The 13,234-nt window shown below is 41.2% G+C and overlaps 1 protein-coding gene across 1 annotated transcript; it reads left to right on the top strand.

The window, feature by feature from the left end:
• Nucleotides 1–5,324: 5,324 nt before the first annotated feature.
• On the top strand, nucleotides 5,325–12,140 carry LOC114626755 (interferon-inducible GTPase 1-like). The gene is made up of 2 exons (XM_028774256.1): nucleotides 5,325–5,435; nucleotides 10,061–12,140. The coding sequence occupies exon 2, from the start codon at nucleotides 10,082–10,084 to the stop codon at nucleotides 11,312–11,314; it is 1,233 nt and encodes a 410-aa protein (XP_028630089.1). The 5' UTR covers nucleotides 5,325–5,435; nucleotides 10,061–10,081; the 3' UTR covers nucleotides 11,315–12,140.
• The last annotated feature ends 1,094 nt before the right edge of the window (nucleotides 12,141–13,234 follow it).

Genomic DNA, 13,234 nt, shown 5'->3' with positions numbered 1-13,234 from the left:
CAGGGAGATAAACAGATTAAAATATTGAATGTATTTAAGGGAGTGTAACCTCAGGGCAAGATCTCACCCAAATAAGCTTCCATTATATAAAAAGGAATTAAAGAAAGCTTAAGTCCATCTTTTACTCCAGGCATTCAGGTGACAGGGGCATGGACATCTCTGAGTTTAAGATGAGTCAGTCTACAAAGCAAATTCCAGAGGAGCCAAGTGGCAGCTGCCATGAAGGAAGAACTGCTGTGGACAAGTGAGCTTCCTGGAGACAGCCCACTGTTCTGTTCAGCTAGTATCGGTGTAAACTGGAAAGGCACAGTCCCAGGGGCTTGATTTCAGGATTGCTGCTTGCTACTGATGTGCCTTCTCATGTTTGTCATTGCTATATTTCTTCTATATCTCTAGTATGCTGTGATTGGGCATGGGGAGGACCTCAGTGCCTATAGCCTGGTGTGATTCCTTCCTGGGTGATAGCCCACTCTATTGGGCAATTTTCCTGCAGATCAGCATAAGATGAACATTTATGAGATAATATTATTTAGATTAACTGATGTTTTTACAGAATTCCTGTTTTGATTTAAGTAGTTTAAGGAAGTTAGAGTACTTGATAGAGAGTATAGGGGGATGACTTAAGTTGTTTTGCCTGAAATATATGAAAAAGTAAGAAACAGGAATAGAATATGCCCTTCCCCTGTAGAATAGTAAGCAAAGGCTGTATAGGTAAAACAATAAATAAATAAATAATAAAATAAATAAATAAATAAATAAATAAATAAATAAATAAGGAAGCTGTCCTGTGAGAAGACATGTGATGTTTTCCTGAAACACGTACTTCAGAGGGCATGTGAAGTTTGGGAAGAATATAAATGGAAACCTACAAACAGTGACAGGATGCTCTTGCATTGCTACACTATTCAGTGCCTCACTTCTTCAGTAGTCTTTGCTGCTCGCTGCTGGTCTTCATTGGTCATCATTGTCTTCACAGAGAGAAACATCCCAAAGACCTTGTCCTGGTATTCCAGCTGATTCTGTCTGATTCTGCTGACTCCTACCAATTTGACAGAGCCTTTTGATTTCTGTTGGATCATACCACTGCCTCTGATTCATGCTTGGTGTTTGCTATTTAACTGACTGCTGGTATCCTGACAATGTGCTTTGATTTTGATTTCTGTTGCACTTTCTAGTTCTTAGGAGAGTAAGGTGGCTGTGTGTTTTGTAGGAAATCCTCCTGGTGTCCTGATAGGTGTGGCCACTAGGGGTTCCAAGTAAAATGTGTTTCTAGGTTTTGGGAACTGACACTTAGCAATGGAGACGTGCTGGGAGGGTGCTGAGGGGCTCCAAAGAAGGGAGGGAAGCAGAGTATTTTACCAGAATCTTCTTTTTTTAATTAATCATTCCATTCATTTACATCTCAAATAATAGCCCACTTCTTGGTTGCCCCTACACCAAATTCCAATCCCACGTCCACCCTCTCCCACTCACCCATCCTCTCCCACCTCACTGCTCGAGCATTCCCTTATGCTGCGGCATTCAACCTCCCTGGGACCAAGGGCCTCCACTCCCACTGCGGTCAGGCAACACTATCCTCTGCTACATATGTATTTGGAGCCACTGATCCCTCCAGCTATATTCTTTGGTTGGTGATCTAGTCTCTGGGAGCTCTAGTTGGTCAGGCCAGCCTATGTTGTTCTTCCAATGAGGTTGCAATTCCCCTCTGCTCCTCTACTCCTTCTGCTAGCTCCCTGACCTGGTTTCCTGAGCTCAGTCTGAGGGTTGGCTCCAAACATTCACATGTACATTGGTCAGTTGCTGGCCAGACCTCCCAAGGAACCACCAAAAGAGGTTCCAGTCAGCAAGCACCTCTTGACCACAGCAACAGTGTCTGGTTTAGTATCTGCAGACATGATGGATGCCATGGTGGAGCAGTCCTCACTTGACATTTCCTTCACTCCCTGTTCCATTTTTTTGTCCCTGTTCTTCCTTTAGACAGGAGCATTTCTGGGTTAAAAAATTTAAGATGGGTGGGTGGCCTCATCCCTTGACTAGAGCCCGTGCCTATCTACTGGAGGTGGTCTCTACACAGTCTATCTCCCCCTTTTCTGTGCATTTAGGCTAAAGTCATCCATTTGGGTTCTGGGAGTCTCACATTTCACTGGTGTCTGGGACGCTCCAGTGGCTATCCCAAGTTCCTCATCCCCTCTGCTACATATTTTTGCTCAATTACCTCACCCTCTGTAATTCTCTCACATTTCCTCCAAATCCTGACACTACCCCCTTATACCAGGATCTTGTTAGACCCCAGGAATGAGGACAGAAGAGGAGAGGCCAAAGCAAGTAGTCTGCTAGGGATCTGTGGATAACACTCAGGGATTTATTAGGGAGAAATGAAGGAGACATGATTGATAATCTGCAGTTAGCCTACCTGCTGCCCTGGCTGGAGGAGTGTGAGAGTTTCTAGGGATTCCCTGATGGTGTTGGGGGCTGAGATAAAGCAATGAGTGGTAGGAGGGAATTTTGGAGGAGGCTATCTATGTGATCCACTGGAGATGAGGGCAGGGGTGCATGGGAGGCCTCAGAAGTTGGTGGGCTATAAACCTGGTCATGAGACTGAGGGTTTGGATCTCGGGGAGAAAGGAGATAAGTGAAAATCTGCAGATTGCCTATCTGTTCCCTGGCCAGAGTGGTCTGTGGGTTCCTAGGGAGTACCTGCTGGCAATGGGACTTAGGATAAAGCAGTAGGTTGGGGAGGAGACTTAGGAGGGAAAGATCTGTATGGTCCACTGGAGATAGGGGCATGGGGTAAGGGAGGAGACCTCAGCAGGTAGTCTGATGCACAGCTGGTCATGAAACTATTGGATTTAGAGGAGATGTGGAAAGAGGAAGATCTGCACTTAGCCTCCCTGGTCAGAGTCTTGCTTGTTTTCTTGATCTTAGACATTCTGACTGGGGTTGGATGAAAGATCAATGTAAATTTAATTAAAAGTATCTTGATAGCTAGGATTTTGAAGACTCTTTTCACTATTTTTTTTTTTTTTTTTTTGGCTATGGTGTTTCTCCTTTTAAGAACTCACTAGTCAGTTCCATAACTCATTTTAAATTGAATTGCTTATTTTCTTAGTGACTACTTTTCTCACCTCTTTGCATATTCTATATATCAATCCTCTACCTGATTTACTGCTGGTGATTTTTTTCCCATTCTGAACACTGCCTACAATAGATTAACAGTTTCTTTCACAGTATTGAAGCAATTTACCTTCCTAAGTCCACTTATTGATTGATGGCTGCATTTCCTGTGTGAAACAGGTTCTCTTCAGAAAGTTCTTTCTGAACCTGAACATTCTGACATGTACTCCCTATACAGTCCCATAGAATTTTCAGGAATTTAAGTTTAACCTTGAATTCTTTGATTAATGTGGAACTTATTTTTGGATAGCAAGAGAAATAACAATTAAGTTAATATTAATATGGAGTTAGGCTCTACTTTGGATTGTTGAACAGTGAGGTCCCTGACCACTACAAGTTATTGTCAGTGCTCTTGGTTATGTTGGACTTAAATATCCAAAACCAGGGGACACGCTCCCCCAGAGACACTCATGGACGGGACTTGGTGCAACAGCATGAGGTTTATTGACAAATTAATGAATTGATGAATTGATAGTGACCAGTGCATCAGGGTTTTTCTGCTCGTAGGCAAGAAGAACCCCGAACTAAGGTTAAGGTTAGTATATATACAGAGTGTACAAGGACAATTAATTACTTCTTAGACAATATCAAAAAAGATTTCAAATAGCCATTCCCAGGCCCTGTTTTCTAAGCAACTCAAATTTACACCACAAAGAGGATTAGCTTAAGTGACTTCTGTTTACCCATGAATACTTGTGCTAAGAACTCATCTCCCTGATAATACTCTTATCTTGGATCCTTCTCCCTGGAATGTTTGTTTTAGTCTTTGGAATGTGCTCTTCCTGGGGTGTACCTCAGGGGAAAACTAATATTTGCGTGTAGACCAAAACTCAGACTTAAGGATCTTTTATGTTCAGGATGAGACTTGAAATTACATTCTTACAGTTACCTCCCAGAATTTGAGGGTAAGACCCAAGAAGTGGAAACAACACATACTTAAGTTAGAGAACATGGAAAAATCAAGCTGACCCTGAGACAGAAGCTTTAGCCCTGCTCACTAGCTTTCAGAGTGCAAGAAAGTTCTATCTACACTACCAAAGAATAAAAATTACCATTAATCATACATACCTGTGAATTCTGTGATCTACAATAATAACTTTCCAGATAAAATATACCCACCAGGGTAATAGTAGCAAGAATGTCATTCAGGTAACCAATTCCTGATAACATTTCATAGATTCTCCACATCTCAGCAAAATCTTAACGCTAGAATAGTCATAGACCCTAGGTGAGAGTTGCTATTATTATCCTGTTCAACGGACATAATATTAAGCCAGATTCTAATGATTTATCATTATACCCATAGATTATGGCATCTCTCAACCTTTCTTATGTATGCTCATATTTGAAGTAAACAATAACCAATAAATAGACCTACAACTGGCCAAAATACAGAGAATAAGATACTGAAGAATATCCAGCAATAAATAGATACATATACATATTAATATACACATAATATATATACACATATAATTCTACTTCCAAAGGCAGAGGAATGGTTGTGGAAGAGTTAGTAAAAAGACTATAAGAGCCAGAGTCAGTGGATGAAGCTGTGTCTTTTGGACACAGCAAGGCAGCTGGGCAAGTGAACTCCAGTGATTGTAGCAGCATGTGTAAACCTGTCAATCCCCAAGCCAGACCAAATCCCTGCATTGACAGAGGAGTTGACAATGACAAGAATTAAGGAACATGAATCTCCAATTGCGAGGAAATATAGGTTGCATCTAGGCTGAAAGTAAAATTGGCATCTGCAATATATGTGTTGTGTGACATTAGTCCAAGCTGCATTTGTGGAGACAGGGATCAGGAAAAACATCTTTCAAGGATTGGGTTCCAGCCTACTTAGTGAACTGTTTCTCTGTGTACCCTCTTGGTTTCCAATAACAACCACACACACACACACACACACACACACACACACACACACACACCTACACACACTGTTATGTTAGGACTGAGTAGCTTTTTCTGCCAACAAATGAAGGGATAATCGAACAAAAATCTACTGTATGTTTCATTTTCACTTTCCTCTTCTTGGAAATGCAGGAGATTCTGAAAACAACTAGATCTATACTCCTCCATGATTGGCCAACACACACTGAGAGAGGAGGGGCAAAATCCAGAAACTCCTGTGGAACTGACCTGAGCCACAGAGGAAGCAGGAGTGGATTTCATGTGAAGAGACTAGAGCACACATAGGAGGGTGCTTCCTGAAACAGAGCTACAGTGTATGAATCCACTGGACACAGGAGTTTCTGGTAAGTGGTCAGGAGTGTTCAGATCTAACTTCTAACCCTCACTATCTGTTTTCTCTAAAGGACAGATAGAAAACAAGACATTTAGAAACATACCCAAACAGTGGGGATCCTCAGCTTGGAAGACAGAGGGGCTTTTGTGGGAGTTGTTTAAAACTGGCTTAGGGATGGGCTTTGCTCACATCATTCAAGCTGAGGTAGACCTAAGGGAATGCTGGGATACTGTTTTTGGTAAAACTTATCCAATTGATTTGCTTGCTTCTAAGTCCTCTCCCTAAAATGGCTATAATGAATGTTTCATGGAACAGGTCTTTGCAGTGTGTATGAGTTTGTTGTTTCTCAGACTCATCTTGCTTCCTAGTTCAGGATCAACTATTTCATTCCTAACATTCCTGAGGACCCTGACCTGTGGAGAAGAGGTGCTTCTGCATGGTGCTTCTGCTAGAGCTGGCTGTGGAGATCTTTGCCTCTGGAAATCATGTTCACTGTGGTTTTCTTTATTGCAAATCATGAGTGCTAAAGGTCTTCTCTGCATCTGTAAGGAACATGTGCTGTGTCCCTGTGAGAAGGCTGCTGTCATGTAGGCAGGCTTCCTTTTGTAATGCTGGCTTTGTCACCACCTTCTGGTCTCCTGTGTTCATCTTCATTGGGAAGAACTTGCAGACAGCTATTGCACTAAAGTGTGCATCACAAACCAGGAGCTAGAACTGAATGAGAGGGGAAAACTGAAGATATGAGAACAGCTGTGTGCCTTCAGGGACGTTCTGTCTGTGTTCTGTAGGTTACTGTCCATTTCAACAGAATATCTGGCTATGGTGCTCATTTATTAAATCTGGCTATGGTGCTCATTTACTTAATCTGGCTATGGTGCTCATTTATTTAATCTGGCTATGGTGTTCATTTATTTAATCTGGTTATTGTCTCTTTCAGGACACTGTCTTTACTCAGGTCTTCCCTGCCACACTGTTCTCTCCAGATCTTAAACTCACACACATCACTCTGAGTCCAGCTTGCTGTGGTTGCCCATCTCAGGGGTCATCAGCAATGAGCTACTCAGGCAGCACTCAGGGAAGATGGTCTGCTGGGTGCTTCATCTTTTCCTATGCTCTGTCAACCCTGCACCTACCAGTCTGTAGTGACTGTATGAAAACAAAGTCCCAGGACTAAAGGAAGTTTCTGCATATGTCGCAGGACTGGCCTTCAATATACAGCCACACACAATGGGTGGAATCCTTCATATATCTCTGTTTTCCTATGGTTTGAGTAGAACACTTGGCATAATTATTAAAGGGCCACTCAAGCAGGTCTTACAAAGCTCTAAAAGCAATTTCCTCCTCAATTGTCTCCATGTCCTGCACAACTAGCCCCAGGACTGCACCTGCCAAGGGATCAATCCCTGATCAAGGGATTGTTCACTCCAAAAGCCAGAGTTTTCTGAGACTAAGCAATGTGAGTAGGGAGTCAGAATTATTGGGGGAAGGAGAATGGAAGATTTCTGTCTTGAACATCATTGGGTGTTAAACAAAATCTGTTGTCTCTATGTAGTAAACATGGTCTGCTGGGTCTTTCCAGCTGTCCATACAAAATGTCTCCAGAGATTCCTAAAAGTCTGTGGAAAGAAAATATCACCCTGAGTGAAAACTACCAACAGGGACACATGTGCTCCCATTAAGCACGCTCTTCACCACTACTTCGATGGAGATGCAATCTGCCTACAGTATGAACATGTCTTTAGGAACCATTTGCAGAGCAGATTGCATATTCATTCTTGACTTTAATGCCAATATATACTTCACACTGCCTATCACAATGCCTTATTTTTCCTACTCTGATGCATATGCATTGCTAAGACATCTGAGAGCTAGATATTGGTAAAACTAAGAAGGAAGCTATTGAAGCTTTCACTGGGGTGTGATAACATGGGGATGACAGCAGCAAAGTAGTAATTCATGGGGTTCATGAAGTCTGCAGAGGGCTTGAATCTCACCTTTTATTTCTTTTAACTGTTGAGCAAACACTGAGGTCCAATTATGAGTCTATGGGTGACAGCCCCCCCCCCACCACTTTGGAATGTCTGAACCTGTGTCTGTAGTCAGGTTGAAGAGAGTTCTGTAGCTCTGACTTCCCAGACAGCTGTGTCCACTCGAGATGTAGATTAGAGAGAGAACAGGCTATGACTGTGCCTCCAGTCTGTATTGCTTGTACAGGTTCATATACACAGTGCTTCAGGATTCTATGGAGATCTCTGTTTTGTATTAGGGTGGTATCTTAGTTAGGGTTTCCATTACTGTGAAGAGACCTCATGACCAAGGCAACTCTTATCAAGAACAACATTTAATGGGGATGGATTAAGGGTTCAGAAGTTCAGTCCATTATCATCAAGGCAGGAAGCACAACAGTGTCCAGGCAGACATGCTGCTGGAGAAACTGAAAGTTCTACATCTTACTTGTAGAGAACCAGAAGAAGACTATCTCCCAGGCAGCTAGAAGGAGGGTCTCAAAGCCCATGCCCACAGAGACACATGTCCTTCAACAACACACACCTACTCCAACAAAGCCACGCCTGCTAATAGTACAACTTCCTGAGCCAAGTATATTCAAACCACCACAGGAAGGGTTTTTTTTGTTTTTTGTTTTTTGTTTTTATTCTCCTGAGTCTTGGCACCCACTCTATGAATGTGGTAGGACTTCAATTTGCCACATGCTGGGTAGATTTACGGAACAGTCACAAATGTTCACAATAAGCCAAGTGGTTTCCTCATTCCTCCCATCCACTCCCTCATAGTAAACTAGCATAGCCAGTGCTGTGGAGAGATCAGAAAACAAGGATGGTGAATGATAGAAGTAGGTGCAACTTATCAAAGGGAATATAAATCTCAAAGTCTGTCTAATCGAAGCAGAGCCTAGAGAAAGGTGATTAAGTCAATAGCTATGTGGATAGCGGGGGAGAGTGACAAGGACGTGAAAGCTGTACCTAAGAACAAAGTCCTGAGTAGGGAAGAGCACCAAGATAACAGGGTTGCTTGAACTTGACCCAAGTGACTCCAGCAGTGAAATAACAAAATTCAAAGGTTATGTTGTATGTAACATGTACATTGTACACCCAGTGAACTTTCCCTGGATAAAATGGGGATCTTTATGGTGTCTCTCAGAATTGACTTGACATGACATGATTTCAGTGTGTCAATACAACAACACAGTTGTTTGATTGTTCATGTTGTTATAAGCCAACCACAGAAAATATAATAATGTCAAAGCTGGGACTGAGGAAGTCTTGGAGAAGATAATGCAGGCAGAGTGATCAATTGTGAATGACTTTAGAAATAGAGCTTAAGTCTGTTTACTGATTTTATATGGGTGAAACAGAAAGAGGAGGCCCCAGTGTGACAGCGGGAGTTTGCTGTTCCCTTAATAATGTTGAGGCCCACTGTGCTGCCATACAAAGTCTTGAACATGACAGGTTTGTAGAAAAAAAGGTTTAAAAAAAAAAGCAGATCTGGACTAACTAAATAGCCTTTCCATGGGGGAGAGAAAACCTGTGGTCCTAACTTCAAAACTAGAAGAGAAGTGGATGATGTAGGGCGATAGTCAAGAATTTGTACCTGGAAGGTCAGAGTGAACCATCCCTGAAGCTTGACTCAAGCAGAGGATCACCTGATACAGGGTCATGAAACCAGGAAGGTGTCCCAGGGGCAGCTCAGCCTAAGTTGAGCTAACTTTCTGGGAAATCAGGAGAAGACTGACTTCACCAACCCCACTTCACTCATTCTCCATAAAAGAAGTCCATTTAAAAAGGATAAAACATCTTGGAGTATAACGTTGACAGGATGTGGACAAATATGCAGATAATTCTATAAGTTTTAGCTATGTGTATGTGTGCATAATCAACCATGTTTATACAATATTGGGGAATAACCCAGAGCTTTCTACATGCTTGAAGCATTTTACCAACTGAGCTACTCTCCAGTGTACAGGTAGATAATTTTCATATAGTAAAATATTAAAATAAAACAGAGCTAAATAATAGCTCAAGCACACCGAACCATTACATTGAGTAAATGGATCAGTAAGGGTAAAGAAGCCTCACGTTATTATGGTAAGTTTTCATTCCCATGGAGATAGATTCCAAGTTATAGAAAAGACACTGCAAAAGAAAATTAACTAACATGTCAATTAAATAAAATTGCTGAAAGTAGAAGTATAAAATGAAGGTTTATGTGACTGTTGGAAAGACTTAACATTGATTAAACAATGATGACAACTTGACTCTCAGTTTGAGAAATTTCACTTATGTTAGTTAAAATGCAGTCTAATTAGAAGGTACATACTGAAGAAAGTATGCATGGATGGAAAAACATTTTGAATTTGCATGTAAGACTCCAGTCCAATTAGAGGCAACAGGGTTGTTCTACTTTCAAAAGTAGTTGGCTAAGGGGCATATGCAGATGGTTACATGAATACTCTTACTTTGGTTTTCTATAATAAAGGACTTAACAGACAGCAAGCAGAAAAACATAAGAACTAGCTCACATCAGAATGCAACAGGCTCCATTCCATAGGACACTATGCTTTGCAGAGTCCTCTAGCAACAGTCTCCTGCAACTTACACTCTCCCTTCTTCCTTTCAGGCCCTTTGTTTACTCAGTGTCATGGGTCAGCTGTTCTCTGGCACATCTCAGAGTGAAGCCTTGTACTCCAGCTTCACTAGTTATTTTCAGAAGTTTAAGGCAGAAAACAAAATCATTTCTCAGGGAATCATCACGTTAATTGAGTTATACCTGACACTAGGAGACCTTCAGCAGGCAAAGGATGAAATTGCTTCTGCATTAAGAGAACTGACTAGTACCCCACTCAATGTCGCTGTGATAGGAGAATCTGGAACAGGGAAGTCCAGTTTCATCAATGTCTTCAGGGGGGTTGGACATGAAGAGAAAACTTCAGCTCCAATTGGGGTGGTGGAGACAACCATGAGTAGAACTCCATACAGACACCCCAACATTCCGAATGTGGTTATTTGGGACCTGCCTGGGATTGGAACCACAAATTTCCCACCAAAAGATTATCTGGAGAAAATGAAATTCTATGAGTATGACTTTTTCATTATTGTTTCGGCCACACGCTTTAGGAAAAATGATATAGACCTTGCCAAAGCAATCAGCATAATGAAGAAGGATTTCTACTTCCTGAGAACCAAGGTGGACATAGATCTAGAAAATGAAAAGCAATGCAAAGACACTTTTAGCAGAGAAACCTTCCTGCAGCATATCCGAAGCCATTGTGTGAATATGTTTAAGAAAAACAACCTTGATGTGCCACCAATCTTCCTGATCTCAAACAGAAATGTATCTGACTATGACTTCCCAATCCTGAAGGTCACGCTGAAAAACAAACTTTCTACTAACACACATCAGAACATTATGTTTTCTTTGTCTAATACTACAGAGGCCACCATTGAAAGAAAACACAACTCTATACAGCAGTTCATTTGGCTAGAAGCCTTCAAGGATGGAGTTTTGATGACTAATCCTGTAGTGGACATCCTCAAGGACAGTGATGTAGAGAAGTTAAAGATGAGTTTAAACAACTATCGAGTTCTCTTTGGAGTGGATGATGCAACTCTAGAGTTCATGGCGAAGGATTCCCAAGTGTCTGTTGAACAACTGAGAAAAATCATTAAATCCCCTTATTTGTTAGAAACTAAGAAAAGAAAAACATTAGAAGGAATGCTTTTAAAATACATGGAGAGATCTGCTTCAGCTAATGGTGGACTCCTGAAATCAGGACTTTACTTTCGGAAAACCTATTACTTAGAACTTCTTTTCCTTGACACGGTGGCTGAAGATGCCAAAGTTCTCCTCAGAGAGACACATTCAAGAAATTAGTTCAGACTAGTTTAGGCCAAGCATGGAGATGCACGCTTTAACCCCAGGTCTCCATGCAGGAGGCAGAGGCAGGCATATGTCTTTGAGTTTGAAGCCACTCTAGTTAGTCTATATAGCAAATTCCAGCTAGAGCCACATGGTGAGACCCTCCCTCTAAAAACAAAGACAATAAAAGAAATTATAGAAGTTCAAACTCAAGTCACCCACAGCCACTGACCGTATCCATGTTTAATGGTTAACGCTAGAGTCATTAACCAATCTTCTAACTGCATGAGATACCTGAAGATAAAGCTCCTGGGCCTGAATTATAACAGAATCATCTCACTAATTCATGCTCTCTCTCACTACCTCCATTTCTGACTCAAATACACACACACACACACACACACACACACACAGGCCCACAAAAAAAAACCAGGCACACACACAGAAAGATGCACAAGCAAACACAGAGGGATACACAGGCACTCACACACAGGCACACACACACACAAGTACATGCACATACATTCTCCTGAACTTTACCTATTCCTGTTGTCAAGTCTGTGTTAGAGAGTGACTAGCATGGTTTACAAATTCTCTCAACAGGAAAAACTTAAGGCCAAAGTAGAAAGAAACCATAACCAGAGATCATAAATTTGCTCATGAATAAAAAATTGCTAAACTTCTGTCACATGCTTGCTAAAGAACATTTATAATTCTGTGACAGGACCACTGGAGAACTCTGAATTACTGTCATTACCTATCTTGATTATGATCATAAAAAAACTGTTTTAAACCACACATGGCACCATAAAATATAGAATAAATTGCTGATTAAAAAGAATGTCTGCTATTGGTATTTGACATTCCCAGGACAACCTTGATATGCTATTGGCAGTGTTGTTTTGTTTGCTGATAATCTCAATTTCTGTTCCCTGGCCTAACACTTTATTTTTCTCTGAATTATAAAGAGAATGTCTTGTTTATTGTATGGATGTCATTTCAAAAGGCTAGGGTGTATCAAATAGGCAAGAAATAAAAGATGGAATAACCAGGAGGAGAAAGAATTCTGGGATAGAGTGATGCAGGAGATTCACCAGGAAGATGTGACAAGATGGACACGTTAACTGAGCACAGGCAACCAGCCACGTGGCAGAATGTAGGCTGGAATAAATAGGATATTTTAAGTTAAATCTAGATAGAGAAGAGCCTAGCTATATTCAAATTATATTTTAGTCTGGATCTTCTTTCTAGGAGCATGTGCCTGGAGGGAAGAAGCAGGCCAACCTTCTACACTGAAGAAAGTAGGGTGATGTGAGTACCTGAGTTGGAAAGGCTAGAAGAGACATGGAAAAAGAAGATGATGCAACATTTCTAATGCTATGTTATCCTGTAGAATTATTTCTCATATATCGGCACACTGGCACCATGGCCAGGTCCTTGGAGATCAAGCATCCTCATGTGCACACATGACGCTCCTTACTGCATGTGACACTGGTTCTTGCTCTCTCTATTGTCAGGAGCCATAATAGGACAAGCTAATAATTAGCAGTTGATCATCCTGAAATGCTTGCTTCGGATTATTATATAATCTGCAACAAGTGTTCCCCATTCAGCAAGGCTGTGGCAGGACATATTTTAGGAAAGATCCTGCTATTAATATGCTTATTATTATTATTAAACATATGTAACAATCACTAAGCAATAGCACACCCCTTTGGAGCAGATCTCTGCAGACCCACGAAGATGTACTGTCTTGTAGTGTTGCTATATAGACAAATAGACGACTTCTTAAGTCTTAATGATGATCCTATAAGAATTCCTAAAATTATATCAATGATTATTTAGCTCTTTTTATAGTGGGACTGGTATTACGTCCCTTTCTGATAGTCAAAACTGCTATGAGAACTCTGCCAGTCTCCCAAGTGCCATCAGTTA

Source organism: Grammomys surdaster, unplaced genomic scaffold (assembly GCF_004785775.1).
Source record: "Grammomys surdaster isolate TR1022 unplaced genomic scaffold, NIH_TR_1.0 239, whole genome shotgun sequence".
Taxonomy (NCBI): Eukaryota; Metazoa; Chordata; class Mammalia; order Rodentia; family Muridae; genus Grammomys; species Grammomys surdaster.
The sequence above is the reverse complement of the archived record's forward strand: the minus strand, read 5'-3'. Positions and strand labels throughout refer to the sequence as shown.

Coding starts and splice junctions, on each gene's coding strand:
- LOC114626755 (XM_028774256.1), top strand. CDS start 10,082: ATGGGTCAGCTGTTCTCTGGCACATCTCAGAGTGAAGCCTTGTACTCC.